This window comes from Oryx dammah, unplaced genomic scaffold (genome assembly GCF_014754425.2).
Source record: "Oryx dammah isolate SB20612 unplaced genomic scaffold, SCBI_Odam_1.1 HiC_scaffold_27, whole genome shotgun sequence".
NCBI classification, from domain to species: domain Eukaryota; kingdom Metazoa; phylum Chordata; class Mammalia; order Artiodactyla; family Bovidae; genus Oryx; species Oryx dammah.
The window spans coordinates 20,371,349-20,399,127 of NW_024070211.1; the positions used below are offsets into that span (position 1 = coordinate 20,371,349).

Here is a 27,779-nt window from a genome sequence, read left to right on the forward strand (position 1 = left end):
ATACAGGGGGATTTAAATGAATCCAGGATCTCTCACATTTCGAACAGAAATCACAGAGACAGATTGCTTGATTTATCCTAACATGAGTTCTGTACTAACTTTTCAGTGATGCATTTGCTTTTCTCAACAAAACTGATGGAACCCCGGAGGGCAAGTATTGATAAGGAGGAACATGAGGGGTCAGAGTTCGGTGTGAGATGACATCTATGAAGTGGCAGGGCTGGGACTCCAGCCCTCTGTCCTCTCTGCCAGGCCATGCTGCCTGCTCTGATTCACCAGGGTGACCTCGCGTGTCTCTACATCCGGTGCTCTCAAGCGCTCATCCCTGGCAATTATCTATCCACCCACTTCTTTCTCTCTCTACCTGCCTGCATTTCTATCCATCTATTCATCCATCTATCTACCTGCCTCCCTCTCTCTCTCCCTCTGGAGGGCTAGCTCCCACCCCTGATCTCTAGGGAACCAGAAACAAGCCTCCCCCCCTCGCCTCTTCCTCCAACCCCGCGCATTCCACCTGTCGCGGGGCATCCTCGCTTGCTCCTACCAGGGGTCTGCCTGAAGCCCACTGTCACCGCACCTACCAGCGGAGGTTCAAGGCCAGGGCTCCCGGCGGGCGAGGCAGGCTGCCAGGGGAAGAAGGGTGGGGGTCGCGGCGCCCCCCGCCCCTCCCCCGGGTACTCACCTTGCCCTCCGTGGGCGCCGCCACCAGGAGCACCAGCAGGAGCGGCGGCAGCAGCGCCGGTGGCCTCGGCGCGGTCCTCGGGCGCATGGTGGCCGACCGCTCAGAGCCCCGGCGGGGTCCAGGGACCCGCAGGCTCTCGGGCCCCCGCGTCCCCGGCGCGGCGCGCTTTGGGAGCCCGGCGGTGAAGCTCGCCTGGCCAGCCCGCCCGGGGCGGGTTTTGTAGGGCTCAGCCTCCCCACCGAGGCTTCCAGGGAGGGAAGAAGTGGCTCCAGTCCCGCCCTCGTCCCCCCTCCCCTCCCCTCCAACTCTCCAGGCGACGTCCCTCAGCCCCGGGCAGCGCGCGCGGGAGGCGAGAAAAGGCTGCGCGCCTGCGGGGCAGGTGGCCGCGGGGCCAGGGTAGGGGGTGCAGGAGGAGATGCGCCCGAGGTTCAGGAGTCGCGGCGGGGCAAAGGGGTGCGAGTCGGGGTAAGAGGTGGCGAGTCGGAGGTGGGGAACTGGGGGGTGTGCGATGGGGAGGTGGCCGAACAGGGTGGAGGGAGTGGCCAGCGGCCCTGCCTCAGATTAAGCGGGAGGCGCGCCGGGGTGGGCACTCGGGTGGCCCCGCTGGCTCCCGGCTCCCCGGCGGTGCCGTCTAGCCACTTTCCCCTTCTCAACCCGCCTCCATCGGGCCGCCGCCGGACGCAGCGGCGGTGAGAGCGCGGTGAACGGGTGGCCGAGTGGAGCGTGGAATTGGGCGCGGCGGGAGGTGCGCGCCGCGCGGGCGAGCGCCGCGGCAGCTCCCCGGGGCGGCGGGTGTCCTCACGAGGTAAGGCGACCACGACCGGGTCTGGGCGATCCCGGGCCCAGGGCCCGGGCCACCGGCTGCGGGCGCGGGCGGCGGTGGAAGCGTGCGCGGCATCCCGGGGTGGGGCGCACCGGCGGGCGGGGTTGGGGAATTGGGCCCGGGGGTCACGGGAGGAGAGCTTGTCTGGCTCCAGTCTTGTCTGCCTGGGCTTGAACTGGGTGCTGTTGTGTTTTGATTAATTTGGAGGCTCAAGTTACCAGCCTGGCGGTCTGGGCACTCCGAAATGCCAAGAGCAGGAGGCAGCTGAGGGGAAAGGGAAAGCTCATCCAGCTGATTCTCCGCCGTGTTGAACTGGCTTTTCACGTTAAATCTTATCTGCGGAAGTGCACGGGAGGCCGCGCGCCAGCTTTGTCGAGGTGCCTCCGGCCTGAGAGGGCGCTTCTCCTTCTCCGAGGTGGCCTTGGAGGCGGACGTGCTGGGCACCGTCCGCAGAGCAGGGCTCGTGCCCTTTTCTTGTGCCACTGACCACATGGTCTCTGGCGAAGCATTCAGATCCTTCTTACGTATTGCCATTCTCAGAATCCGTTTTACTGAAACAAATGATCAAAGTAGTAATGTCATGAGCTAGTAACATACATGCATCATGATTATTGCACCGAATATTTCGACCTAACAGCAAATCTGGTAAACAACCGTAATCTCAAAGTAGTGATGACTGCAAAACTGAAACGTGTCATAAAGATGCCAGTGGGTACAGTCTCAAGAACCGCCGGTACTGTCGTGGTTTGTTAGCTATGTTCATAACTGAAGAAACCGCTGGTCTTCCAGGAAAGTTTAGTGAAAAGACAGATGTAGTATTGATTCCCATCCACGGTTCACAGACCATCTGAATTCCATCTCCAGGTTAAGAACCCTTACTCTGGATCAGGGTTGCTGATGTCTGCAGTAGCTGGTCATCAGATACAAATGTGTGGTTTGGTGGCTGATGGTGGAGAACCACTTGTTTGCAATTAGCATGGGTCATGGTATATCAGACCTCTGTACCTCTGTAGGTAGATGAAACCCTGACAGTGAATGAATGAAGGTGCACACTCCCTTTTATGGTTGTAGAGGGAATAATTATAAACACCCCTCTGTTCTTTTTATGCCACCAAAGGTCAACTCTGGCTGTATATTAGTATCTCTTATGGAGCCTCTACAAATCCTAAAACATCCCAAGCCAACTACACCGGACTCCCCAGCAATGGGAGTCTGTATACTCAGGTGCCTGCATGCTAAGTTGCTTCAGCTGTGTCTGACTCTTTGCAACCCCATGGCCTGCCAGTCTCCTCTGAGAATGGGATTCTCCAGGCAAGAATATTGGAGTGGGCTGCCATGCTTTCCTCCAGGGGATCTTCCCAATCAGGGATCGAGTGAACCCAAGTCTCTTGGGTCTCCTGCATTGGCAGGTGGGTTCTTTACATCTAGCACCACCTGGGAAGTCCCTAGATGTTGAAGTATCTTTATTTAAGCTCTCTGGAGTTTCCCATGATGTTGCTATAGCTTCTCCACATTGATAAGGAGAGTTCTTATGAAACTTTCTCCTGCCATCCTTGTTAGATGAGATATAAGGTGCTCTGTTGATAAAATAAGGGTCCAAGAATTCTTAGAGGCCTGTGACAGTCTTGCATGAACTGACATTACTTCCTAGAAAAAACAACATCTCTCAATGCCGGAGTTAAATGCTCCTTCCTTATGCTGAAGTCCAGAAGCTTTCTTAATTTGGATTTCAATTGTCTTTTCCTGAAAAGATGTCATTTTGACTGAAGTCCAGACTTGGCTTTATTGACTCTAGAAGCAGTAGCAACGGTCAACTGCAAGTCACTTCTAATGCTACAAAGGAGCAGGAAAGAAACTTGTGATGTAAACAGGGTTAGGAGGCAGGAGTCGTTAAGTGTGGTCTCTGCAGTACCGTTTAGATTTTGCATCTTTCCCACACTTACTAGTGTGGCTTAGGGTCTTTTCTTCTGTAAATCGGCATCATCAGTGTGCCCACCTTAAACAACTGTGGGAATCTAATTCAGCAGTCAGTGTCAGCCCTTCCAGTGAACATTCAGGGTATGCTCACTAGATGGTGTTAATTAACCAGAATTTTTGATTTTTAAAAAAATGGTCTCAGAGTCGAGAGTTTCCCAGCTGGCTCTTGAAATGTATAAAACAAAAGGAAAGTGAGGGCAGTCCTTTTTGTAAGTACAAAGGACACAGAAATCTCTGCTTTTGACTTGGTGCCAGATGAGAGTTTTGAACAAAGTGAAATGGTAATGACCTTTGACAAGGCCTGTATTATTGTTTTTGCCCCCTTTTCATGGTCACAATATCAGGTCTGTTTTCTGCACAGTGCTTAAATGTGTAGTGTGTGCTTCCCTATTTTTGGAGTTCAGCTCCAGTAGGACAGTGGCCTTTTTGGTGTTCTTTAATGTTATTGAATGAATGAAGTTAGTTGGTGCATGAATGAAATTGTTTACTATTTGCTGAATGAATGAAACTGAATGACTTGACAAATTCACTCAGGATTCACACCCAGGTCTGATTTCTTCCAAAGTTTATAATCTTTCTATATCCTCCTCTGGATAGGAATGTGCCTAGGCTTTTGATGTGATATATTTTGCCAGACTGCCAGTAGCTCCTTCTTCAATCTTTTTGAAAGATTAAATTTAATATTAATTACATTTTAAATTAATTATTTTTAAACTTCACCTCAGCACTTAGTCATCTCTCTTCTTTCAAGGACCTTCTGTTTTTAACACTCGAAAACAATTAGACACAGGTTCTTTCACAGTCTCAGTTCAGTTCAGTTCAGTTCAGTCACTCAGTTGTGTTCGACTCTTTGCAGCTCCGTGGACTGCAGCACGCCAGGCTTCCCTGTCCATCACCAACTTCTGTAGCTTACTCAAACTCATGTCTGTAGAGTCGGTAATGCCATCCAACCTTCTCATCCTCTATTGTCCCCTTCTCCTCCTGCCCTCAAGCTTTCCCAGCATCTGGGTCTTTTCCAGTGAGTCAGTTCTTCCATCAGGTGGCCAAAGTATTGGAGTTTCAGCTTCAGCATCAGTCCTTCCAATGAATATTCAGGACTGATTTCCTTTAGGATGGACTGGTTTGATCAACTTGCAGTCCAAGGGACTCTCAAGAGTCTTCTCCAAAACCACAGTTCAAAAGTGTCAATTCTTCAGTGCTCAGCTTTCTTTATAGTTCAACTCTCACATCCATCCATACTGGAAAAACCATAGCTTTGACTAAACAGACCTTTGTTGGCAAAGGAATGTCTCTGTTTCTTAATATGCTGTCTAGGTTGGTCATAACTTTTCTTCCAAGGAGTAAGCGTCTTTTAATTTCATGGCTGTAGTCATCATCTGCAGTGATTTTGGAGCCCAAGAAAATTAAGTCTGTCACTGTTTCCATTGTTTCCCCATCTATTTGCCATGAAGTGATGGGACCGGATGCCATGATCTTAGTTTTCTGAATGTTAAGTTTTAAGCCAACTTTTTCACTCTTCTCTTTCACTTTCATCAAGAGGCTCTTCAGAGTTATTTTCAATTCATATCAGTTCTTGACATTACATCTCCAAATTCTTTCTCTGGTTTTCTAAGATCATGGCCCTTCCCAGGGCCTGGACTTATCATCTGTGAACTATGGTAGCCTTCTAGCTAGTTCTCTGCAATGTTTGTCCTCTGAAATCCCTTCTGTGCTACTGTCTGAATAAAAGCTCACTTTGTATCACAAAGAACCAGTTACCTTGGGGGCATCTGCAAGTAACCCCCAAACTTGCGAGGCTTCCAATAACAAGACTCTTCTTCTCCCTTTGTACATATTCTGCATATTCTGGGGGAGGAAATGGCAGCGCTCTCCAGTATTCTTGCCTGGAGAATTCCATGGACAGAGGAACTTGGCAGACTATAGTCCATGGGGTCACAGAGAGTTGGACATGACTGAGTGACTCACACACACACACAGACACACACACACACGCACATCATAGGGTATAAGGAGGTAGAAAAGGGGTTGTGGAGGTGGTTCTGCTTATCCAAACCACTCAGGAACCTCCTGGGAATTCCCACTCAACCTGTTCTCTGATCTCTGAAGGGGAAGAGAATTCAGCGAATCAAAAACTGCTCTAAAAGCTGCCAACTACTGTGACCTCGCTACATCTATTTCACATCTCATTGACCAAAGTGGTCACACTTCATTTTCAAAGTGATGAGGCAATAATCTCCCACATGCCTGAAAAAGTGCTAGTAAAAGGTTTGGTGAATGTTAGTTACACTTCTCACAGGCATCGTGTAACTTGCTTATATTAAAGCTTCCAGAAGTTTCTCTTTTTCTTTACAGGTTACTTTATCCTTCTTTGGATAGAACAGAATGGTCCAAAACCAACCAACCAAAACAAAGATTTTGAAAAATGTTGTGTATTACTCATATGTCTCAAGTTCACATACACCCTTCTTTACCTTATGCCTTTGTATTTGCCATTCTTTCCACTTTCAGGAATCACCCACCCCCCAACCCGATGTCTGTCTGATGCAACCCTTACATTTTGAGATCTAGGTCAAAGGTCAAAGATCATGGTCTCTGTGAAGACCTTTGTCCATACCTTTATTATATAACACTGAAACAGAGTCATGCATTTTGCTTTTTTGGACTATGAGACCTTTGCGAGTACGTACAAAGATTCATTTTATTTTTAGTATAGTAACAGTGGTATTTAAAAATAAATTTATTGAGGTATAATTTCCATTCCAAAATCTGTACCTATTTAAAACACACAATTCAAGGAGTTTCACAAATGCATACACCTTGTGAAATCAATAGCATGAATCTGGTTACAAAGCTCTTCAATCACTCCCCAGAGTTTCCTCCTGTCCCCTTTTAGTCCATCCATCTCTCCCCATCCATTCCCAGGCAACCACAGATCTGCTTTCTGACTCTGTAGGTTGGTTGGCATTTTCTAGAATTTTATGTAAATAGAGTCATACAGTAGGTACCGTTTGGTATCTGGGTTCTTTGACTCAAGAGAACAATACTGAGATGGGTCCATGTTCTGTGTATCAGCAGTTTGTTCTACTCTGTAGCTGAGTAAAATTCCGTTGTATGGACATCACTTTTTAAAAGATCCCTTTACCTGTTAGATTTTTAAATTGTTTCCAGTTTGGGAAATATGGCTACTATGGCTATTTTTGTACTAGGCTTTGTGTGAACATGTGTTTCCTTTTCTCTTGAATAAATACCTAGGAGTGGAATGGCTGGGCCATAGAGTCAAGGTATATGTTTAATTATAAAAGAGTTTTCCAAAGTAACTGTATCTTCATTCTCCTCAGCAGTATATGAGAGTTCTGGTCCCGCCGTACATTTTTGGTAATACTTTTGGTATTGCCAGCTTTTAAAATGTTAACAACTCAGATGGTTACACAGTGGCAGGTAGCATGCTTCTGTTTTCTCTAGTAGCTAAAGATGTTGAACATCTTTTCAGGTATTTATTAACTGTTCAGAGAACTTTTGCAAAGCCTCTACTCAGATCTTTCCCCATTAAAAAAATTGGTTGTTGCTCTTACTGTCAAGTTGCAATAACTATTTATATATTCTGGATACAAGATCCTTGGCAGATGTATTTATCTTGAATATTTTTGCCCTTTCTGTGGCTTTTCTTTTACGTGTCACTGTCCATCTTGAGGTCCATTTTTAATATAGCCAGTCTACTTTCCTTGTGCTTACTGTTTGTGTGGTGTATCTTTTTCCACCTTTTCACTTGTAACCTATTTGCATCTTTTTATTTAAAGTATGTATTTTTTAGGTAGCATATACGTGGGTTTGTTCTTTTTTCTGTTTAAATCCAACGTTTTGCTTTCAGTTTTTGGTGCATTTTCACATGGTCGATAGAGTTATTTTTCGGTCTGTCATCTCTCTGTTTACTTTCTATCTGTCTAATCTGTTTTTTGTCCCCTTTCTTCTTCCCAGCATTCTTTTGTGTTAATCAGATATTTTTTAATGTTCCTTTAAAATTTTTTTCTGCTTCTAGTTATATTTCCCTGCGTTGTTGTTAGTGGTTACTTTAATGATTATAGTATGCATCTTTAACTTTTCCCAATCTACTTAAAAGTAATATTGAATATTTGAGCTCTGCTGCTGCTGCTAAGTCGCTTCAGTCGTGTCCGACTCTGTGTGACCCCATAGACGGCAGCCCACCAGGCTCCCCCGTCCCTGGGATTCTCCAGGCAAGAACACTGGAGAGAGTTCAGTTGTGTTCAAATTGAGTTCAATATTTGGTAAACTGAAAACTCAATTTACCGAATATTAAATTCAGCTAAATTGATTTCACTCTTGTATCCACAGTGCTTAGCATGGCATTTGATAGAAACTGGAAAATTGACATATACTGATATGATAGCTATTTCTTGAGTGAATAATAATCATAGGTGTTTTGTGTCATATTAAAGGTATATAGAAATGATTAAAATTTTGTTTTGGTTGATGTCAGGCTAATTAGTAGAAAAATCACTTTTAAATGTTATTACATATTTAGTGGACTTGCATTTACAAACCCTGTAATTTTCATGTGTAGTCAAGATTCTATGTATTATTTTATTTTTTGTCCATATCTCAGTTGTTAAAGAATCCACCTGTGATGCAGGAGACCCTGGTTCAATTCCTGAGTCAGAAAGATCTGCTGGAGAAAGGATAGGTGACCCACTCCAGTATTCTGGCCTGGAGAATTCCATGGACTATATAGTCCATGGGGTCACAAAAAGTCAGACATGACTGAGCAACTTTAAAGAGAACAAAGGTTTAAAATTTTAATTGTAAAAATTTAATATAGATCTCTTCTTACCATTAATTTTTGAATTAAAAAAATCCACCTCATTTTCAAAGTTTAGGGGAGAAGCAATCACTTTAAAAATGGAATTTCTTATGGTTTTGTGAAACTTCCAAACATTGGTTGTCTCGACTACTCTGCCCATGTGATATCACATCCAACACACAACACGCTCTCTTGGCTTTGCTCAGTTATTTCCCAATGTGTAAAGCTGACGCTGAAACACTGAGTGTTTGGTCTGTAGCTTTATGATCTGTAGCAGAATAGGAAATGGCACAGCTCTGAAGTCCAGGGGTGAGGGATGGAATCTTTTATAAGGTTCCCGAGTGGCAGAAGCATTTCTAGAGGAGTCTGGTTCCAGGTCTTGTCCTCTAGGGAAGCACCTGCTGAGGGGACCCAGTCTCTAGAACCAGCTCCTGCCTTAAGGAAGGCAGACAGTGGTGGACAGAAGGCAGGATGCAGACGCAAGGAAAAGAAGATGATTAAGCTCTCCTTAGAAGAGCTATGACCAACCTAGACAGCATATTAAAAAGCAGAGACATTACTTTGCCAACAAAGGTCCATCTAGTTAAAGCTATGGTTTTTCCAGCAGTGGATATGAGGGTTGGACCATAAAGAAAGCTGATCACCGAATAACTGATGCTTTTGAACTGTGGCATTGGAGAAGACTCTTGAGAGTCCTTAAGATAGCAAGGAGATCCAACCAGTTAATCCTGAAGGAAATCAGTCCTGAATATTCATTGGAAGGACTGATGCTGAAGCTGAAGCTCCAGTCCTTTGGCTACCTGATGTGAAGAAAAGACCCTGATGCTTGTAAAGATTGAAGGCGGGAGGAGAAGGGGATGACAGAGGGTGAGATGGTTGGGTGACATCACTGACTCAGTGGAGTGAGCATGAGTTTGAGGAAGCTCCGGGAGTTGTTGATGGACAGGGAAGCCTGGCATGCTGTAGTCCACGGGGTTGCAGGGTCAGACACAACTGAGCAACTGAACTGAACTTAGCTGAGGCTCTCCTTAGAAAGGGCCCATGTGTGCGCCTGGTCACTCATGCATGTCCAACTCTTTGCAGTCCCATCGACCATAGTCCACCAGGCTTCTGTGTCCATGAAATTCTCCAGGCAAGAATGCTGGAGTGGGTTGCCATTTCCTCCTCCCAGGGGATCTTCCCAACCCAGGGATTGAACCTTTGTCTCCTACATTGGCAGGTGGCTTCTTTACCACTGAGGCACCTGGGAAGCCCAGAAAGGGCCAAGACTCATATGATTACAATGTTCCGTCCCCTCCAAGACAAAGCTTTCCTCCTATTTTGAAATCAACTGCATGCTTATCTTAGTATTTCTGTTTAACCTTAAAAGTTCATTTGGAAACTTCTGTGAAATCTCTCTCTCACTCTCTTTTTTTGCTTACATAGCTGCCTGAATGGAGAAGGCAATGGCACCCCACTCCAGTACTCTTGCCTGGAAAATCCCATGGATGGAGGAGCCTGGTAGGCTGCAGTCCATGCTAAGGGTTGGACACGACTGAGCGACTTCCCTTTCACTTTTCACTTTCATGCATTGGAGAACAAAATGGCAACCCACTCCAGTGTTCTTGCCTGGAGAATCCCAGGGACGGGGGAGCCTGGTGGGCTGCCGTCTATGGGGTCGCACAGAGTCGGACACGACTGAAGTGACTTAGCAGCTGCCTGAAATGCTTTAATTTTCCTATGGTCTAGTTAGAAATAGTGCCTTGAAGATAGCCAACTATCCTGTAGAAGTTTCTAGAGGTGAAATTCCAAACCTGAAGACCTTCACAGGAGAACTCTCTTTTTCTAGGATTCACAGCAAACTAAATGTCTATGTACCACAGTGCATCACTGCATTTACAAATGAATCTCCCTGCTACTATTATATTGAAGGCTAAAGCTGTTCTTTCCAGAGATGCATTTCCTGAAATGTGCCCATGAATTTTTATGAACTTTGAAGCTGCGTCGTGTAGTGGTTAATAAGGAAAGCTTTAGCGTTTGAACCCTGGAAATGTCTCTTACTAACTGTGATGGTGGTGGTTTAGTCACTAAGTTGTGTGTGACTCTTGAATGGACTGTAGCCCGCCAGGCTCCTCTGTCCATGGGATTCTCCAGGCAAGAATACTGGAGTGGGTTGCCATTTCCTTTGCCAGGGGATCTTCCCGACCCAGGAATCAAACCTGGGTCTCCTGCATTGCAGGAAGACTCTTCACCGACTGAGCTATGAGGGAAGCCAATTACCAACTGTAGTTACTTGTAAAAGGACATTGTGTAACTTACCTTTTAGGGTTATTGTGAAGATTGAAGATGGGTGTTAAACCTTTAGCACAGGATGTAGCATATAAGGAACCTACTGACAATGCTGCTTATTATAATTTCTTATGGTGGGGAAGATGTTGACAATGATGGGGAAGAGGAGGAGGAGGAAGGGCGTGGGGTTGGAGCAGCAGCAGCACCAGTTGTGGTAGCAGCAGAAGGCTCTCTCGTCGATAAAAACAAATGCTGACCTTTTCATAAGTGTCTTCTCAGAGTCCGCTTACATTAACTCCGATTCTGACCAGACTTGCCCTCCTGTATACCTGCTTCTACACTCATTGAGGAGTCATCCCTCTCATTGACTTCTCCCGATGTTTACAAGGTCCTTTAAGGGAGACTGTCACTGCTTATTTCTCCTCATTTCTCCAGATCTTGCTTCATTCACAGATCAATATTGCCTCCCTCCTGAGGTCTACCAGGCTTGCCCCAGTTCCCAGTGTTCTAACCCTTCTCTCATTTATTGGGAGCTCATTTTGCCTGCATGACAAATTAGGAAGGATGGGAATAGACATATATTGAGCACTACCACGTGCCAGGGAACTTCCCTCGTGGCTCAGTGGTGAAGAATTTGCCTGCCAATGCAGGAGACCGGAGAAGGAAACGGCAGCCCACTCCAGATTTCTTGCCTGGGAAACCCCATGGACAGGGAAGCCTAGCAGTCTACAGTCCAGCTCAGTTCAGTTCAGTTTAGTTCAGTCGCTCAATCGTGTTCTTGGCAACCCCATGAATCGCAGCACGCCAGGCCTCCCTGTCCATCACCAACTGCCGGAGTTCACTCAGACTCACGTCCATCAAGTCAGTGATGCCATCCAGCCATCTCATCCTCGGTTGTCCCCTTCTCCTCCTGCCCCCAATCCCTCCCAGCATCAGAGTCTTTTCCAATTAGTCAGCTCTTCGCATGAGGTGGCCAAAGTACTGGAGTTTCAGCTTCAGCATCATTCCCTCCAAACAAATCCCAGGGTTGATCTCCTTCAGAATGGACTGGTTGGATCTCCTTGCAGTCCAAGGGACTCTCAAGAGTCTTCTCCAACACCACAGTTCAAAAGCATCAATTCTTCGGTGCTCTGCCTTCTTCACAGTCCAACTCTCACATCCATACATGACCACAGGAAAAACCACAGCCTTGACTAGATGGACCTTAGTTGGCAAAGTAATGTCTCTGCTTTTGAATATGCTATCTAGGTTGGTCATAACTTTTCTTCCAAGGAGTAAGCGTCTTTTAATTTCATGGCTGCAATCACCATCTGCAGTGATTTTGGAGCCTCCAAAAATAAAGTCTGACACTGTTTCCACTCTTTCCCCATCTATTTCCCATGAAGTGATGGGACTGGATGCCATGATCTTCGTTTTCTGTATGTTGAGCTTTAAGCCAACTTTTTCACTCTCCACTTTCACTTTCATGAAGAGGCTTTTCAGTTCCATGGGGTCCCAAAAGAGTCAGACATGACTTAGCGACTAAACAATAACAACATGCCAGGGACTGTGCTACGCATGGATTTTGACTCGTGTAGTTCTCTCCAGCTTTAATTTTACATACCGAGAAATGAAGAGCTCAGAGTGGTACAGATTTGCTCAGGGTTATACTGGTAAGTGATCAAGATCTGAACACAAGTCTTTCTACCTCTTAGAGTGCTGCTTTCAATCCCTCACATGAGATCACCAGGTACCAGGAGAAGGTAGCCAGTCTCTAGGGAGGAGGGAAGAAGTCCTCAAAGGTGAATGCCAGTCTTTCAGTACATTTGGTTGCAGATAGGCATTTCTCAGTGAGCAGTGGGATTTGCTTACACCAAAGGCAGCTCTCAGAAATCTGAAATCTTAACTTGGAAGTAAAGGACACATCTGGTTTTGAAAATCAGTTGTACATTTGTGGAACAGTGTCCCCTCTGTGTGTTTCCCACCTATGACATTCTTATGATTGTTGTCAAATGTCCTGTTGATACTGGGGGGAGACCTCATGGAGAAAAATGATAATAAAAGCCTGTATTAGCAGAATGATAGATTAGCTGAGATATGGCCCATTTGGCCCTGGACTAGCAAACTCAACTTCAGGGTCACCTGAGGACTGTACAAAGACTCTCAAACAATTCAGTTGAATCTAGAAGGAAGGCAAGGTTGGGGGTGGGCTTGACCACAATCCAACAACATTCTGGTCCTGTTGGAATGTAGAGATATTCTCAAGAATTTACTTGAGTCCTTCTCAAGTTTTTTCCCTAATTCCTTCGCAGGGAACATGATGCTCCAGCCACATTCCAGTAGTCCGTGGACCCACATGGGTTCATGACTTGCTTTAAAAACCTTTGTGATGGTTGATGGGATTGACTGCTTTCACTAAAAAGCTCTCATCAACCTGGAGGCTTTGAAAGTCTGCAGCTAGAGGCAACCCAAAGATATGGGATTTTAGAAAGTAATCAATCTGGATGTTGGGGAAAGTTCAAGTGATCCCTTAACAGGAAAGGTATAAGCCTCAGAGGAGATATCCAGCCCCAGGCATGCCATTCTTTTTCTGGGAGCATTTTTCTAACCACCTCCCCTTGCCGCCCCCCCCCCCCCCCCCCCGCACCCAGGCCCCTTGATTATTTCTCTACAAAAGCTTAGCCTTTAGGAATTCTACTTTGGAAAGATAAAAGTATATAGAAATACGTGTTCAGACCATCCAAAAAAATTTAGCCTTGGAGAGAGAGTCTTCAGATAGCTCAGTGTCAGAAAGTCAAAGGAAAGAACATGTAGTCATTGAGTTAATAGAAAATGATTTCCCGGAAAGGGCAAATATTGTTCGAAAGAGCTCGAAGACTTAATGTTCCTTGGGGAAAAAAAACATTGTATCTCTGCTACCTTTTGTGGCTAGAAGATTCCACTCCTCAGTCTCCGGTTTATCTGGTCCTCCGATCTTGGCCCTCCCCTCCCCCTGACCCCCCACCTCTGCCCCGCCCCAACCATGCCTAGCCCCCAGTGGATGAGAACTCCAGTGGGGTGTATTTGTATTCAAGATTAGGTTGCAGAGAAAACAAACTCCCCAGGGTACCGAGAATGGCTTGGAGGCGCTCAGATCCTGTTCCCAGACCTTTGGAAAACACTGGACAGAGACTGTTGAGTCCCAGAGAGATTGGAGTCCAGGCATTTTCATAAAGAAGTGCATGGGGTTGGGGTGGAAATCCCAGAGAGTTGGAGGAAGAGAACACTGTGATATCTGCTGAATATACATGCTAGCAATTACTGATATAAATATACTGCTGGGCAAGAACCTATTATGGGCTGGGTTAATGAACGAAATGGATGTCAAAGGCCCAGGGCACGTATGTTCAGCTTCCCTATTGGGGGTGGGTGGCCCCAGATGGCCTCCAGAGGTGTGTCGCATGCAGCCTTGGGACCAGCTGCAGTGAGGGCAGTGCTTTTTATCAGACTCGGCTGCCCAGGTCAAGAAAAGGGAGTTAACCACAAGACTGCATCAAGAACTGTCGGGGCTGGGGAGGGCTCTCAGGAATGAGCTGGTTTTTCCTCCTTTCTTGAGACTGTCTGTCTTTGTTTTTGCATTTTCTTGGAAACAGCTTTGTCTGATTATGCAGCTTATCTGTCTCTTCTAAACTCAGACTTGCACTTGACCTTGACTTGTCGCAGTTTTCTAACACCCAGCTGTACTTGAGGATGTACTGGACGTATCCTTCTTCCCTCATCTCCCTTTCTTTTCTCAGTGTCCTCATTTCAACTCTCCAAGAGGACTGGTTCAGACAATGTTTTTGTACCATCCTCCGGCCCAGAGTTCTGTGTCAGGAAGCCAAGCTCCAGGTTGGGTCAGGTGGTTATCCTTAACCTTTCCATGTGCCTGGAAGATGGAATCAGGTGACGGAAACCTGGTTATCCCTGCAATTAAGAGCCAAAGATGGGGCCTGGGGCAGGGGGGCTCCGATATAGCCCTCCATAGCGCTCAACACTCCCTGCTTGAGAATAACAGTTGGCAGAATAAAGCATACCCTTTGAAAGGTACAGAACTTTTGCAAAAGTTTCCTAGGTAGACAGTCTCCCAAAGCTGTTGTTTGCATATGTTTTAGTGGCATAGCACTCAAATTGTTTATACCTTCTCCTTTTTTTAAAACAAACTTCAATAGAAACACACTGCCTTGGCCTCTCCCATGTGATGACAGCTTTTTATTTATGAGAAATTTTATTCAGTGTCATCAAAAGCATGGTTGAGACAAAAAGTTTTGTGCTCTTAACATAGGTGGTTGCAGCAAAGGAAATGTTTGTAGATTGCTGTGGATTGTTGTAGACTGTGTGACAACCTTTGGGGAACTGTAGAGTCCAGTATACACCACGGTCACGGTGCCCAGCTGACAGCCAGCTGGGCCTCTGCTTAGCTGTGACTTTGGAGCAGCCGTCTAGCCAGCAGAGTGGTTCTAAAGTCTCTGTGACTCCTCTCTGGCTTTGTTTTCAGGCTAGACAGATGCTTGAGATGCGCACGTAGTCATCTGAGGCTTGCTCCAGGTAAAATTGTGGACAAAACTGTTTTACCTTTGGCAGCTCATTTACTTAGTGACTAAACAATAATTGTTTATCAAGACATACTTATTCTTTTGGATGAATTATATGCTACTAATAACCATAATAATGTCAACCCAGGAGAAAAAAAATTTTAAGACTCAGAAATTTATGATCATAAATGAAAATATTGAATTTATATACATATTTTTGTTGCAGAGAAGTATAGTGGAGTGACTAATATGATTTTCAAGTATAAAATTATATTGCATAGGATAGAAATGGGAGAGGGATACACTTTATCACATTATGTGTGCAGACTAATTGCATGATGTATCTATTTGGGGATTAAAAAGCAAATATCGCTGATGTTCTTTAATTTTTGACTGTGTTTCCTATTTATCTGAAATATCACAGTTTGAATGTTTCAAGCCAATTTATGTATTCCTCTTAAAACAGTAATTTGTTTTATTGAGACATGCTTCTAGAAGGCAAATAGAAAACTATGTTAATGATGGATTTAGGAATGGGAAAAGATCTAGTTACTCAAAGTGATTCTGTTTCTACTTGGTTATGAAATTATCATGGAACATCATTCTGATGCTTACTTGGAAAACTAGTCTCTCATAAATATCACATTGATTGAGTTTATCTAGATTTTATCCAGAAATTTAAAATTAAGTTGTAACATTCTACACTCCCATTTCCTTCTTTGTGCTTAATTCTTACAGGTTTGGGTCTTTAAAGAAGCCAAAGTTTTAAAGATGAGACATTTCAAATCCTTTGAGCCAAAGAGAGCTTTTTTCAAAGTATATGGTACTTGGAGTCAAGATATTTTTTGTTTTTTAAAATTGAGATATGTTTCAAAAATAAAACACACCATTTTTACTCTTTTAAAGTTTATAATACCCTATCTAAATCCATAACACATTACCCTCCAGAAAACTCCATTCGCCCCTCCTCCAACTTCTGATAATTACTAATCTATTAATATTTTCTGTCTCTATGGATATTCCTATTTTGACATTTCACACACATGGAATTATACAGCCCGTGATTTCTTTCACTTGACATCACATTTTCAAGGTTCCTCTATGTTGTAGCACTGATTGGTACTTCATTCTTTTTTATGGTCAAATATTCCATTCTGGGACTTCCCTGGTGGCTCAGTGGTAGAGAATCCGCTTGCATGCAAGAGACATGGGTTCAGTCCCTGGGTTGGGAAGATCCGCTGGGAAGGAAACAGCTACCCACTCCAGTGCCCTTGCCTGGGAAGTCCCATGGACAGGGGAGCCTGGCAGGCTACAGTGCATGGGGTCTCAAAAGAGCTGGACACGACTTAGTGACTAAACTATAGCAACAAGTGCTTCACTGTATGGATGTAGCACGTTTTGCTTAGTCATCAATTGAAATGAGTCGTTCCCATTTTTGGCCATTACAAATAATTCTGCTGTAAATATTCATGTACAGGTTTATGTATGAACATATTTTGTCAGTTCTCTTGAGTGTATACCTAGGAATGAAATTGCTATGTCATATGGTAACTCTGTGTTTAACTTTTTGATGACCTGCCAAAAGGTGGTACCATTTTACATAAAACATGTTTATATATCTTTGCTGTTTGTAGGCAAAATGTACATTTCTATACTAGGGGATTCCTTTTTAGTTTCAAAAATTAAAAAAAAAAAGCACTTGAGTGAATTTTAGCTTGACGTTTTAAGAGAAAAGATTAAATAGAAGAAAATTTCATGTAACAAAACGAAACAACAATTTTTGTAAAAGTTTTACGTATATGTATCTTTTCATTTTTGAAAAATGTATTTTGAATGAAAGGATTTGGTATTTGTATTTCTAAGAATTAAAAATGGATACATATTCAGTTTACTCATCACTAAGGAAAGAATGTTCTGTCAAAACAGTGTTGAAGTTCCCCTTTAGCAAATATTTCCATCACTAACTCTGAATAATGAAAGCAATTATTTTCGATGTGATAATGCATCCTGTGTTTAAAAAGATATTTTATATTTGCCATATACAGACTTTAAACCCAGGACATAGAACGTCACTTATAGATGAGAGTCTTTGGAAGAGAAGAGAAGAGCGGCAGCGCTTTTGTTGAGTACCAAGACTCGAATATGATGTAATTTTGCACATGGCATCGCTAAGGCGTTCTTTCAGGTGCAACAAGCTCTTGGCCACCGATTCCTGGTGAGTGTCCTCAAGTATGATCACTGGCTTTTATTTGGTAATTTCTCCACAGTGTTGGTTTTATAGGTATAAATTATCTGAGTGTCAACAAATCAAAGTATTCCAGAAATCTGTAAATTTTACCTGCTGCTGTTCTATTAAAGAGCACATTTATTATTAAGCAGCAATTCTCTCTACTCTTCTAGAATTGCAGGCACACAATCACCCAGTGGGAGAATGTACAAGGCCACAGATTCTTGCTCTCCTATTCACTGGGTTTGAATAGCAAAAACCTTCTTGTGTCCAGAGCTGCAGGGTCCCTATAACTAGCAGTTGTAGCGGTTAGGACAGTGCACTGCATGAGTGTGGTAGGCAGAATGATGACCCCCCAAAGCTGTCCACGCCCTAATCGCTTGAACCTCTGAATGTGTTGTTATGTGGCAAGGGAGAATTATGGTTATAGATGAAATTAAGGTTGCTGATCAGCTGACTGTGCAATGGGAAGTTATCCTGGATTATCTGAGGGACCCAGTATAATCACAAGGGTCCCCCACCCCACTCAGCTGCAGTGTCCCCTTTTGGCTTCCCTGGTGGCTCAGGCGGTAAAGAGTCCTCCTGCAATGGAGGAGACCTGGGGTCTATCCCTGGTCGGGAAGATCCCCTGGAGAAGGAAATGGCAACCTACTCCAATACTCTTGCCTAGAGAATCCCATGGACAGAAGAGCCTGGCAGGCTACAGCCCATGGGGTCGCAAAGAGTTGGGCACAATTGAGGGACTAAAACACTGGAAGTGAAGGAGGGAGGCAGAAGATTGAGAGTCGAGAAGGAGATGTGATGATGCAAGCAGAGGTCAGAGGCGTGTAGCAGGAGAGAGACTTGACTGGCCACTGCTGGCTTTGAAGGTGGAAGGGACCACAAGCAAAGGAATGCAGTCAGCCTTTAGAATCCAGAAAAGGCAAGGAATCTGAGTGTCCCTTGGAGCCTTCAGAAGAGACACAGCCCTGCCAACATCTTGATTTTTTTTTTTTTTTTTGCCAGTGAGACCTATTTCAGACTTCTGGCCTCAAGAATGATAAGAAAAAATATTTTTGTTGTTTTATGTCACCAACTTTGTGGTCATGTGCTACAGCAGCAGTAGCAAACTATTAATAGTATGAGATTGTTCAAAATGACTACAAAAATATTGGGAGTTATGACAGGGAAATGTTAAATAGTGAAAAATATGGAAAATTTTGAAGCTGATGAACATGTATTGATGGGCAATGAAGGAAAAGAGGGTGATGGGAAGGAGGCTTTTTCCATACTGTTGCCCAAATCATCTCCTCAGCCCAGTTAGGTTTCTTCCATTCTCTCTCCTTCTGGTTGTTCCCACTTAACAGCATCCAGAATACCTTAATCTTTGCAGTAGTTCCTGGGCAACGCTGCTTGCTTCCTGCTCTCCTCTCACTTTTATTCTGAGAGTCATCTCCCTTCACTTACCATCCATCCAGGTCTCACCTTCCCAGTGTCCCTATGGTACCCAGCACAGTGAGGGCCACATTAAAGGGTGTGAATACTTCTTGATTGATTAAAAAGAGGAAATATGGTGATGCTATCTGGAGAGAGGGTGACATTTATCTGGTCACTGATGACCATCAATTGGTGATAGTAGCCTATTAGAAACTTAAAAAAAAATCTTTCTGGAGTTAATTCCTATGTCCTTTTGCTTTTTAGTTTGTTTTGCATGAAAACCAACAGTTTAAATTAATTTGCATTTTTGTTTTTTGTTAGGTCACTCATACTTATTCTCTTTTCTGTACAATATGCATATGGGGTAAGTCTATTAATGAGCTCTGATTCCATGTTGAAATTTTACTTTACTGAATGCATTACTTTTATTATACTGTCTTAAACCATTTTTAAAAATTGAAGTATAGTTAATTTACAATGTTGTGTTAGTTTCAGAACTAAAGGAAAAATGATTCAGTTATATATCTCTATCTATCTGCCTCTTGATTCTTCTCTATTATAGGTTATCACAAGATATTGAATGTAGTTCCCTGTGGTATACAGTAAAGTCTTGTTGTTTATTTTATATATAATGGTGTGTTTATGTTAATCCCAAACTTCTAATTTATCTCCCCCACACCTTTGGTAACCATAAGTTTGCTTTCTATGTCTCTGAGTCTATTTCTGTTTTGTTAGTAAGTTCATTAGTATCACTTTTTTAGATTCCGCATGTAAGTGAGATCATATGGTATCTTTCTCTCTCTGTCTGACTTACTTAACTTAGCTTCACTTACTTCATGGATAATCTCTATCCATGTTGATGCAAATGGCATTATTTTATTCTTTTTATGGCTGAGTAGTATTCCATTATGTATATGTATATATACTTCATTATGTATGTATGCATATAATATCAGTCTTCTTTATCCATTCATCTGCTGATGGACGTTTAGGTTGATTCCATGTCTTGGCTATCATAAACAGAGCTGCTGTGAATATTCTGTTGCATTTGTCTTTTCCAATTAGAGTTTTCTTTGGATATATGCCCAGGATTGGGGTTGCAGGATCACATAGTAACTCTATTTTCAGTTTTTTAGGGACTTCTATATTGTTCTTCATACTGCCTACACCAATTTGCATTCCGAACAGCAATATAGGAAGATTCCTATTTCTCCACACACTCTCCAGCATCTATTATTTGTAGAGTTTTTGATGATAGCCATTCTGACTGGTGTGAGGCGATACCTCATTGTAGTTTTGATTTGCATTTCTCTTAGTGATATTGAGCATCTTTTCATATGCCTGTTGGCCACTTGTATATCTTCTTTGGAGAAATGTCTATTTAGGTCTTCTACCCATTTTTTGTTTGGTTGTTAGAGTTTGTTTTTGGTGTTTTTTTTTTTTTTTTTGTATTAAGCTGTATGAGCTCTTTGTCTATTTTGGAAATTAATCCCTTATTGGTAGCATCATTTGTAAATATTTTCTCCCGGCTGGTAGGTTGTTTTTTTCAATTTGTTTATGGTTTCCTTTGATGTGTAAAATATTTAAGTTTAAATAGGTTCCATTTGTTTATTTTGGTTTTTATTTCCTTTACTCTAGGATATAGATCCAAGAAAATTTTGCTACAACTCATGTCAAAGAGAGTTCTGCCTATATTTTTGTCTAGGAGTTTTATAGTATCCTGTCTTTTAGGTCAAAAACCTGTTTTGAGTTTATTTTTGTACATGGTGTTAGGGAATGTTCTAAATTCATTCTTTTACAGGTAGCTGTCCAGTTTTCCCAGTAACACTTATTGAAGAGATTCTCTTTTCTATATTGTGTATTCTTGATGTAAATTAATTGACCATAAGTTCATGACTGTATTTCTGAACTTTCTATCCTGTTCCATTGATGTATGTGTCTGTTTTTGTGCCAGTGCCATACTGTTTTGATTATTGTTGCTTTGTAGTATACCCTGAATTCAGGGAGCATGATTCCTCCAGCTCTGTTCTTCTCAAGACTGTTTTGGCTATTTGGGGCTTTATGTGTTTCCATACAAAATTAAAAAAAAAAGTTTGTTCTAGTTCTGTGAAAAAAATACCATTGATAATTTGATAGGGATTGCATTGAATCTATAGATTGCCTTGATTAGTGTGGTTCTTTTAACAGTATTGATGCTTGCAATCCAAGAACACGATATATCTTTCCATCTATTTGTGTTGTCTTTGATTTCTTTCATCAGTGTCTTATAGTTTTCAGAGTACAGGTTTTTTTTTTGCCTTTTCAGGTAGGTTTATTCCTGGGCATTTTATTCTTTTTGATATGATGGTAAGTGGGATTGTTTCCTTAATTTCTCTTTCTGATATTTTGCTGTTAATGTATAGACATGCAAGAGATTTTTCTCTGTGTTGATTTTTATCCTATAACTTTACTAAATTCATAATTTTTTTGGTGACATCTTTAGGATTTTCTATGTATAGTATCATGTCATATGCAAGCAGTGATAGTTTTATTTCTTCTTTTCCAATTTGGATTATTTTTATTTCTTTTTCTTTTCTGATTGCTGTGACAGGACTTTCAAAACTTATTAGGTGTAAGTGGCAAGCATGGGCATGCTTGTCTTGTTCCTGATCTTAGAGGAAATATTTTCAGGTTTTCACCATTGAGTATGACGTTAGCTTTGGGTTTGTCATATATGACCTTTATTATTTTGAAGTATGTTCCCTTTAAGCCCACTTTTTGGAGAGGTTTTTTTTTTTTTAAACTCATAAGTAGATGCTGAATTTTTATCAAAAGCTTTTTCTACATCTATTGAGATAATCATATGGATTTTATTCTTTCATTTGTAAATGAGATGTATCACATTGGTTGATTTGCTGGCAGGTCTTGAAAAATCTTTGCATTTGTTGGATAAATCCCACTTGATCATGATATGTAAGCCTTTTACTATTTTGTTGGAGTTGGTTTGCTGGTATTTTATTGAGAATTTTCCATCTATGTTCATTAGAGATATTGGCCTATAATTTAATTTTTGTGATATCTTCATCTGGTTTAGATATCAGGGTGATGGTGGCCTCGTAGAATGAGTTCAGAAGTATTTCTTCCTCTGTAATATTTTGGGGTAGTTTCAGCAGGATAGGTGTCATCTCTTCTCTGAATGTTTGGTAGAATTTCCCTGTGAAGCCGTCTGGTTGTGGACTTTTTGTTTGTTGAAATTATTTTAGTCACAGATTCAATTTCAGTACATGTAATTGGTCTTTCATATTTTCTCTTTCTTCCTGGTTCAGTCTCGGGAGATTGTACCTTTCTAAGAATTTATCCTTTTCTTCCAAGTTGCCCATTTTACTGGCCTGTAGTAGACTTTTATGATCCTTTGTATTTGTTGTGTCAGTTGTGACTTCTTTTTCGTTTTTAATTTTATTGATTTGAGCCCTCTCCTTTTTTTCTTGATGAGTCTGGCTAAAGGTTTCTCAATTTTGTTTATGTTTTCAAAGAGCCAGTTTTTAGTTTCATTGATCTTTTCTATTGTTTTCTTGTCTCTATTTTATTTATTTCAGTTTTGATCTTTACATTTCTTTCCTTCAGCTACCTTTGGGTTTTGTTTGTTGTTCTTTCTTTATTATACTTTTAAACAAGTCACTCTCTGGGGCTTTTTTTCTCATTTGTAAAAAGGAAGTGTTGGATTAAATGGGCTGTAAGATTTCTTTTATATCCTACCATCAAGACTAGTAAAATTGCCTAGGTATTAGACATTTCTTTGTTTTATAACAGAGCTATTTTTTCAAAACTTTTTTTCAGAGGGCAGAAGGAAGCAGCTGGGCCATTACAAGATTAAATCAAGAAGTATAAAATTAAATTTGAACATTTTAACTCATGAGAAAGATAAGCCTTGAATATTCTGTTCTGCTCCTCTCTAGAGAATCTAAGTGATTAAACCCAACTTCAGACACCTCTAGGAAATCCTATTGGAGGCAGCCTGTATTCATGTTGATCTTGAGACAGTCAGACTGGTTTAAATCACGCTAATAAATACATCTCTGTCTATCCATCCTGTAGCTTGGACCTATCCAGTCCAGCTTCTGTGATTCAAGTTATCATAGGTCTTTTCAAAGTGAATCAAAATAGAAAGTTGCCATACATTCTCCTTTCTCTTTTAGTCAGGAGCAGAGAGTACATGCATTAAAGAATAGGATGCCCTGGGTTCCTCTACTGGTGATTCATCTCAAAACCTATTCAAGACTCAGTTTTCTCCTATGGGAAATGGGTTTGATAAAACTTGCCCAGCTTAGTTCACAGGGATTTCAGAGCATCACCTCAAATAATGAACAGAAACACACTGAAATATATGTTTGTGGATTATTTTTCCTCTTACCTGACTTTTTAAAGTTTCTTTTGTATTATGTTCTTTTTTTCTATTATAAAAGTCTATAGAGTGCTAAATTGTACGTCCTTCACTTCTATATGTTTCATACGAGTGCATATAACACCTGAACAAAGATTATTTTATCTTTGCTCTTCCTGCCAGCTTCTGGTGTGCAGAGATTCTAGAGATTTCCCACAGAGTGACTGTACTGTAGATAGATTTTAAAGGTAGAGATATAAATTGATAAAATCTCTGTGGAAAGTCAATTTGGCATCACCTATCAGGATTTTAAATGCATGTGCCTATTGACATAGCAATTTCCCTATTTGAAATTTATCGTATATATTTATTCTGACATGGATGAATATAAATGCACAAAAATATTAGTTTAAAGGTAGCATTCAGAAGCAAGAGGGGAGATAATCAAATGTCTATTAATAAGGACTAACTAAATAAGTTATAATTTTGAGTTGGCCAAAAAGTCCATTTGGGTTTTTCTGTTAAATGTTATAGAGAAACCCAAGTGAGCTTTTGGCCAACCCAATATTTTGTTTAGTTTGTAGCCATATGCAGTAATTCGGAATGACTTTGAAGACATAAGTGAGAAAAGCAAGGTACAATGAAATATACCTTTTGTGTAAAAGCAAAACAAAGACAAAATCACCAAAAGTGTGTGTGTGTGTGTGGTCATTGTGTATTAAAAAATATGCTCAGAAATGCCCAGACATGAACTTGAGGTGAGCAGTTATCTTTAGGAGAAGGAACTGGGGACCAGAGTTAGAACAGAAAATTTCTTTTTCCATTACACTGTTTTGAAGTGATTATCATGTACATATGTTATTTGTTTAAAATAAAACCCATAAAAGCACAAATGCAGGACATATCATTAATCTAGAAATTAGTAAAATATTTTCTTGAACTTTCTATGCAACAAATATTTGTTTAAAATATCTGGGATAAAACAGATAGTGAGTTTTATTTTTTTCTCTTTGAAGAGTAACATTGGTTTTTGAGAGTGCTAGTATATTCCCAGAGAATGTGGTTTGTACTTTGAATGTTGACTTGTGTGAGATACTGTCTTTATCTCTTTTTAATGGGGTTATACAGTCTGGTTCTGAGGTACAGTTTCTTCCTTTATAGCTGCCTCCCTCCTTTAAAGTGATGTTTGTTGGGATATGTCTGATGTAGAAGAACTTTGTAGGGACTAAAATTGCCTCTTGCTTTTTTCTTTTATTGGTCCAAGTTGAAGTTTTATATGTGTTTCTTTATTAGAATTCTACTAATCTTTGAACCAATTCTTCTCTGAAATGTAATTTTGCTACAAATATCTCAGTAATGCTTAGCATAATAAAGTTTAAAAAGTAAGAAACTTGCCTCTATTATCAAGCCATCTAATCAACTGACCTTCTTTTTTCTCTGGTTGTTTTGGTATTTCACCAAACACATAGTAATGAATCCCAACCTTAAATGAACCCAAATGTTCAGAATAGTTATTTTAAGTGCTTTCATGCTGTCCTGACCTGGCCCTGAGCATTTGATTTTTTTTTTTAACCTTATCAGGGTTTTGAACTTAACATTTCTGCATTCATAGATAACAGTGTTACCCAAAGCTCAAGAGGTATATGTTTCTGAAACTTCAATTACATTTTTTAACTTAAATTATCTAATTCCTTAGCTCTTGTCAAGATTCAAATTTTTATGTATTTTTCAATGACCCATAAGAGTTATGTTTATAAAAAGGTACTTTAATTAATGATTAATCAAAATATTTTATTTTTTCTGAGCACATTTTTCAAGAAAAAAGAAGTCTTAATTGTATGATTGAAAAGAAAAATATGCCACTTAGACTCCTTTCCCTCACATCACATATACATATACACTTGTGTATGTATATGGGGCTGTATACTTTTGTACATGTATATGTAATGAAGGGGATATGTATACATTTGTGCATTTCATACATATACATGTATACTCATGTATGTTTTGCATAAGTGTGTGTATTTATGTATAGTATATTTATGTATATACATATCTTCTATATGAACTGTGCGTATTGCTGTGCAGAATCTTTTAAGCTTAATTAGGTCCCCAAGAGAAAAACAAGTTTTGTATATTAATGCATATATGTAGAATCTAGAGAAGTGGTAGAGATAAACCTAGTTCCAGGGCAGGAATAGAGATGCAGATATAGAGAAGAGACACATAGACACGGGGGAGGGGATGAATTGGAGATTGAGGTCGACGAATGTGCACTGTTATATAAACCAGATAGCTAGTGGGAACCTGCTACATAGCACAAGGAGCTCAGCTGGGTGCTCTGTGGTGACCTGGAGGGGGCGGGAATGGGGAGAGGCAGTGGGAAAGCCACAGGCAGGGGATGTATGTACACATATAGCTGATTCATTGCAAGGACTGATGCCGAAGCTGAAGCTCCAAAACTTTGGCCACCTGATGCAAAGAACTGACTCGTTGGAAAAGACCCTGATGCTGGGAAAGATTGAGGCCAGGAGGAGAAGGGGACAACAGAGGATGAGACGGTTGGTGGGCATCACCAACTCAGTGGAGTGAGCATGAGTTTGAGCAGGCTCCGGGAGTTGAAGATGGACAGGAAATCCCGGTGTGCTGCAGTCCATGGGGTCGCAAAGAGTCGGACGTGACTGAGCTACTGAACTGACTGATAGCTGATTCACTTTGTCATACAGCAGAAACTAACACAGCATCATTGTAAAGCAGATATACCCCAATTTTAAAAAAGAGAACAGTACGTATTGGTTCAGTTGTGTGATGTTTCCCCACTACGTGTTGGTCTAAAGGCTAAAGTTTACACTGTTGTTAGTTTTAAAAGACCTGTTAATTATAGAAGTGTGTGGCCCTATCTGGGGATTCCCAGATGGCATGAGTGATAAAGAACCCACCTGCCAATGCAGGAGATGCTAGAGACACAGGTTCAGCCCCTGGGTCAGGAAGATCCCCTGGAGGAGGGCATGGCAACCCATTCCAGTATTCTGCCCATGGACAGAGGAGCCTGGTGGGCTACAGTCCATGAAAGAGCTGGACACAACTGAAGCGACTTAATCAGGATGCATTGGTCTTGTCCATACTCTCAGCTCCCAGCACCGAGAGCTGATGCACCACCTTTGCCCTCTCAACATGCAGCCCTGATTGCCACGAACGAATCAATGCTCAGTGTGTCTTCACTGCAGGTATGTCATTCTGGCTGTCATTAAGGATCTCTTTATGGACACCGTTCCTCTATGACTATAGTTTTGTACTGAAGTGACTGAAGACTCGCCATGTACATAAGGAGGGTTTGTGAGAAAATGGGGCTGATTCTTCCCATAGGGGCATGTGTGTGTGTAGGATGGGTTAAAGTTAAGAAAATATGTGATCATGTTGTAATTTAACTTTCTAAAGAGCATGGTAGAAAAGCTAGCTAGAAGTGGGGAAAAGGCCCAAATTATTCAAGTTCAGAAGCTTTCGGTTTGAGAGAAACGTCAGGGGAGCCGTCTTGGGGTGTCAGCAAGCTGTAGGAGGAAGAGTTTTAATTCAAGTGCAAGACTGTGATGGCAGTGCTGACCCATGAGGGCCTCCCTGGGGGACACATGCCCTAGCTGATCCTGGAGGTACAGGAAGAGAGTCTTGGAAGAAAAGTTACCTTATAATTTAAGTTAGACACCATGGTATACGTGGTATACGTGCAGTTTTCCCAGCTACATAGTTAACATTCTGAAATTGTTCACAACTTGGTAAACAAACTCTTACCAAGAGAGACAAATCATAGAAGTTTCTGGTTAAACATAAATGACTTCAAAGGAGGTCTTTAAAAAAAAAAATCGTAGCTCATGTAAACTTTTATCCTGCCCACATAATCATGAACTCTTTAAAAAAAAATTTTTTTTAACTAATTATTTTTGAGTATAGTTGCTTTGCAATGTTTTATTAGTTTCTGCTGTACAGCACAGTGAATCAGCTATATGTATACATGTACCCCTTCTTTTTTGGATTTCCCTCCCATTTAGGTCACCACAGAGCACTCAGTAGTTTCCTGAGCTATAAACTATGTTCTCATTAGTTATCTATCTTATACATAGTAGCAATAGCATATATATGTCAATCCCAAACTCCCAATTCATCAACACGTTGATTATCAAGCCACAGTTTAAGTTCTTTGCCTTTTTGTATATCAGTATTAGTCTTTTCAGAGACTCAGAGATAAAACTATACTGTGAACATCTCATTAGTTAGAGAAACCAAGAGTACTTGTTTTAATGTGTATATCGTGTACCCAGCTAGGTGATGAATACTGGTCGACTAAATCAATGCTTCACTTTCTAGGGTGGAAAGAAGTTTATTGGTCTCTGTGGAGGAAGAGATTGCTCTCTTTGCCAGTGCTTTCCTGAAAAGGGATCTCGGGTGAGTCATGTAAAATTCAGCATGGGTTGTGGGAGGGGAAAATGGGAAATTACTAATCAAAGGGCATAAAGATGAATTATGCAAGATGAATAAGCTCTAGAGATCTTCCACCCAGCATCCTATCCACTGTCATCATTACATTATTGTTGAATCACTTTGTACAGAAAGGGACCTGGTGTACACAGCCCACGCTGGGTCGCCATATTTATATTCATGTTTTAAAAGCACTAGTTGAGAAGTA

At 41.6% G+C, this 27,779-nt stretch overlaps 1 protein-coding gene across 2 annotated transcripts in view; it reads left to right on the forward strand.

Annotated features, from left to right (window-relative positions):
* The first annotated feature begins 1,016 nt into the window (after positions 1-1,016).
* The window catches only part of COL4A4 (collagen type IV alpha 4 chain), a 146,394-nt gene continuing 119,631 nt past the window's right edge, over positions 1,017-27,779 (forward strand). Inside the window, exons 1-4 of one of the 2 annotated variants that reach the window (XM_040228464.1) lie at positions 1,017-1,078; positions 17,144-17,313; positions 19,063-19,105; positions 27,461-27,538. In XM_040228464.1, the coding sequence (XP_040084398.1) occupies positions 17,258-17,313; positions 19,063-19,105; positions 27,461-27,538 (177 nt within the window). In that variant the 5' untranslated portion in view covers positions 1,017-1,078; positions 17,144-17,257. Of the gene's footprint in view, positions 1,148-17,143; positions 17,314-19,062; positions 19,106-27,460; positions 27,539-27,779 lie in introns of both variants that reach the window. The other variant, XM_040228463.1, reaches the window with a different exon arrangement.